This window comes from Rutidosis leptorrhynchoides, chromosome 2, assembly GCF_046630445.1.
Source record: "Rutidosis leptorrhynchoides isolate AG116_Rl617_1_P2 chromosome 2, CSIRO_AGI_Rlap_v1, whole genome shotgun sequence".
Lineage (NCBI taxonomy): Eukaryota > Viridiplantae > Streptophyta > Magnoliopsida > Asterales > Asteraceae > Rutidosis > Rutidosis leptorrhynchoides.
In genome coordinates, this window is record NC_092334.1 from 72,628,601 (window position 1) to 72,633,487 (window position 4,887).

Below are 4,887 nucleotides of genomic sequence, written 5' to 3' on the forward strand. Positions count from 1 at the left end.
GAATTTAGTGAAAGTTCAATACATTTTGAAACAATTTTCCCGTTTCAATTATGTTAGTTTTATCTTTATATATCTAGGACTAGTATAAAATGTAAATTTGATTAAGTTTACTTACAGAAAATAACTATAAGAGATATAAATAAATAAGATTAAAACTAATAATTCAGTAATAGCTATTTTCTACAACTAAATACTTATATCGAAACCAGGGGCGGACGTAATATATACTCAGTGATATAACAGGACACCAGTAAAATACGTGTAGTGAATTTTTATGAAGTTTTTAACTAGTGACACCAGTAGATAGTGTAATTTTTTTTAGTAACACCATTGAATTAAGTCATCTAGTAGACATTTTTTAAATTTTTAACCAGTGACTACTATTCCTAGAACCGTCACTGATTAAAACACATATAAATATAAATAATGAGATGAAATTTTATTTAGGACAAATGAAATATATATGTGAGTAATATGGATAAATAATTTAGGATTGAAGGAGTAATTCAACTTTTACTTTTATTGATTACGACAACTTTTTTTTACAACATGCTTCGGTCGAGAAGGTTTTGCTTGGAGCTCTGTGTTTCAAATCGGGTATTTTTTTTTTACGTTGCGCCTTCAAGTTTGGACCTTGCGACGATTAAGTTGTTAGAGATTTGGTTTTAGAACTGGAGGTAGGACAGATTTTTTGGGGTTTGGATCACTCTCACGTCGGTGAAGTTTGTGGCGCTCAGGATGATATTATGTTCTATGATTCGGCGGCTCAGCGAGCCTCGATGTTTTTCCAATGGATCATTTCCTTTATATGGAACGGTTTAGGTGCTTTTCAATTTAGGATTTTAGATTTTAGTTTAGTTTGTTGGGTTTTTTTCTGGCGAAAAAACGGATAAACTTATATATAACGAAGAAGGATCATAAAAAATGAACGAATGTGATACTCACACACCAAGTTTTGATTCATACACACACATATCATTATACCCTTACTTACAATAATGAAAGTTCAACTCTCTAGATAAACTTAGGGATATAAATTGTAAGTTTTATGATCAAAAGTTTGTATGAATCAAAATTGGGTATGTGAGTATCACATCCCAAAACTGAAACCCTCTTAAAACTTACAAACCAAGAAAAACCCGAGCACAACTGAACGAAAACCACATAAGGCTCGCAATACTAAAAATGGAGAAAAGGGACTACGATATAAAAACATAACAAAAAACGAAAATCAATCTAACCGGTAATTGAAAGATTAAGATTTATATTCATCAAAAGACCAAAAAGAAAACCGCAATCTCCCGGAGCACAAAAACGCTCAAGCGTCTTTGATAAAATCGTCAAACACCTCCATCTTCTCGTAATTGGAAGATTAAGATGCTTTTTTTTTTGTCTAGTTTGTTGTTAGCTAGCTTTAATATTTGTTAATAACCTCCGTTGGTGGTGGTTGTTTGATTAGCTCAATTTGTGTTTTCGTTTTCTGCGAGTTGCTTTAGGCTAGATTTTTCTGTATCGATGTTTTAGTTAAGTACCTTGTTGATCTCGTATGCTTTGTTTATATTATTATTTTTTCACAAAATCAATAAAATTTTGCTTTTGAGAAACCTATATGTACATTAAAATGGGGTTCATCACTACTCTTAGTTATCCACAGTTCACTTATTTATACAGTATTTTTTTTTTTTTGAGTTGAAAATCAAGACTTAATTAATTATATCAAACTTTGTGTAAATCACTAATCATTCATCAACCACACCTCTATATAAACCTCTCTTTCCCTACCATTTTTTTATCACCCTCAAAAACAACCATTACTCACCATCATCTTTAGCTTTTTATTGTTTTCTGTTTTTGTGACTACATCATAATGGCCACTGCTCAGGTAAAATTTTTCTAACACTAGCTAGATATATAAACAACATAACCACCCTTTTTTTAAAAGGCGAAAATTGATTGTATTAAAAAAAAACGGAGTTAGAAATTAAAGAAAAATAAATTTACAACGACTTCTAAAATCAAAAGTTGAATTACCATTTACAAAGAAATTACCACTCTTGATTAACCATGCTTCTAATCAAGCAATATTATCCATTTACAATATTTTCGATTTATCAATAACAACGATTAAGATGAATTACTTATACCATGAACGTACACAATTTGCGTATGTAAGTATTTAAAATTTATTTGATGGTGTATAGATCACTTAACACAAAATTACAACCCGTTTTCAATTCCTTACGTTTCATTTTACTTAATTTTATTTATTTATTTATTTATTTATTTATTTTATTTTTTTTGTGTGTCTACACTAGTAATAAATAACGTTCTACAACATAACAACAACAAAACCCAATATCACATGGGTGGTGTATGGGGGAAGTGAAATCTAGACAACCTTTCCCTATCCAAGAATAAAAACAAGTCATTTCTCCACTCACAGAGTGAAACCCTCTCAAATGTAGGAGAAAATCATCCATCTCTCTATTCGACGGATAAAGAGATTGAACGTTCTACAACACATTTTGATATTTTATGACCATCATCTTTAATTCTTTAAATTTAATTTAATTCTTTGTCGTTGTTAGGAAATAAATTGTACTTGAAATCATGTAGGTTGTATCTGCAACAACGGCATTGCATGAAGAGAAAATAGAGGAGCAAACAGTTAATAAGCCTCAAGAGGATCAAATCAATAGCAAAAATGATCAAGAAACAACCGTAACTGCTCCACAACCATCTGAGGATCAAAATCCCGAACCTGAACCCGAACCAAAATCTGAGCCCGAAGTTCCGGAAGCTGAACTCGAACCAAAATCCGAGCCAGAAGCCCTTGCAGCTGAGGTTGAAACCAAGGTAGTATTAAAAGAAAATGAAAATAACATTGACTCTGTTAACCAGCCTGCAAAGGTGGCACCTGAGCCATGTGTGGAAGAAGAGTCTAAAGAATCTAAAGAACTTGAAGCTGAGTCAGCTGATGACGTGGCAAAACCGGAAACCGAAACTGAAGGTGAAGCAGAAAAGAAAGATGAGAAAAAAGAAGAAGGTGGTGCAGTTGAGGAGAATAATTGAATTGAAGTGGTGGTTCAGTTCTATTTATGTATGGTTAATGTTTGTAGTTTGAATTTAAAAAAGTATGTGAAATTCCACCTGGGATCAAGTTATAGTGTAATCAAAAGGCAACCTTAGCCACGTGGCAAGCATGTGTTGGGAAGAAACCAGATTTGATATGCAGGTTAAGGTTAGCTAGTAATAAAAACTTGGTTCTATGGTGGGTTAGTTTTATTATTGTTGTATAAGAATAAAGTGTGTGTATGTTGATGTAATTAAGGTGCTTGTAATGCTTTGTTCAGCACATTATGAGTTACTAAAGATTTTATCAATGTCAACTATTTAATGTAAGATTAATCTATATACTCGTTAGTAGTTTATCTTTTGTTTTGCTGGTACATTTGGGTCATAGATGATAGATCTATCATTTGGAAACTGCCCCAAGCAACTTTCTAGGCCCAATAAGGCCCAATAAAGCTGTCTTTCTATTAGATGTAGATAGACTTTTTTTTTTTTTTTTTTTTTTTGGGAAAAATAATCGTGTGTTAACAATTTTGTTGTTAAGTGAGAGTTTAATGAGAGATTTTATTTAAATGGAAATTTTAACCTTCATTAATACTTCTTAACATGTATCATTGCGACACATGTTAGCAAAGTAGTAGTAGTCTGACACTCCATCAACTCCGGGGGACTACAACATTATACACAAGGTTATTTCATTGAAATCCATTCAATGTCGTCTATCGCACATTATTTTGCAGGGGCCGGGGGTTACCGGCCATGCCCTTGAATTGGTCCGGATTTTCTCCAAAGCATCAGTTTAGAGCGGGTTATGCAACTGCGGGAGTAGATCGTGTGGGGTGATTTAATCCCCCTGAGTGATGTCAAACTGCTGCTCAGAAAAAAACATGTTAGCAAAACCCATATATAAAATACATTTGATGATATACGTAAATTGTTTTTAAAGAAATATCCTTAGTGACAACCATTAGAACTATCGTTAACATGTTTAATAATGTTATACATCTGAATAACAATAATAGTAACAGTAATAGTAACAGTAGCAGTAACAATAACAGTAACAGTAACATTTACAGTTATTGTAACAGTTACAGTAACAATTACAGTAACAGTAACAGTATCAATAACAATAACATGTACAACACATTCTAGAGTGTTAATGACAATTTTTAAAATCGTTGTTAGAAAATTTCAAAGTTAATGTAATAAATTAGTACTAATCGATTTCATTTATTAAGTGCCTAATAAAAGAGTTTAGTGTAACAAATTATTTCATTTTGTCATTGTTGTACTGTAATTGAGCCTTAGTCTGTCGTTAATACATATAAATAATTGTATAATCAATTAACTGCCACTATAATTTAATAACTAAATGTTATTTACATTTAATTTACACGTTTGAACAACTCGCGACCACGAAGCACACCAGTAGCATGCATTGCGTGATTCTACTGTCTTTAGTTTTGCAACTGACTGAGTGAAAAGTTGACTAGAAAAGAACCTAGATTTGTCGTCCACTACCTTCATTTACTCATTCGGACTTTTCTGAAATCTCTTTCTCCTCTTTGCCCTTCTCAATCCGCCTTGAAAGAATTTATCTCAAACAGGGTTGGTCCCGAGAATTTAAGGGCCTTGAACGAGATGAAAAAAGGCGTTAGTCCCTAACGAATAATATAAACTATTTGAAAAAGGCCCTTTCATTCTAGCTATGATGTTAGTGGACTTTGATTTCTTTTTTTTCCAGTGACATTTAATTGTTGTTTTTTAGGCATATTATGTTTTGCCTTCGCTGCTTCAGTTGTGTTTCTATAGTTC

General features: G+C 32.4%; 1 protein-coding gene across 1 annotated transcript; it reads left to right on the top strand.

The window, feature by feature from the left end:
- The first annotated feature begins 1,730 nt into the window (after nucleotides 1–1,730).
- On the top strand, nucleotides 1,731–3,412 carry LOC139891007 (uncharacterized). The gene is made up of 2 exons (XM_071873938.1): nucleotides 1,731–1,882; nucleotides 2,617–3,412. Exons 1-2 carry the CDS (start codon nucleotides 1,868–1,870, stop codon nucleotides 3,070–3,072), a joined length of 471 nt encoding a protein of 156 aa, XP_071730039.1. The 5' UTR covers nucleotides 1,731–1,867; the 3' UTR covers nucleotides 3,073–3,412.
- The last annotated feature ends 1,475 nt before the right edge of the window (nucleotides 3,413–4,887 follow it).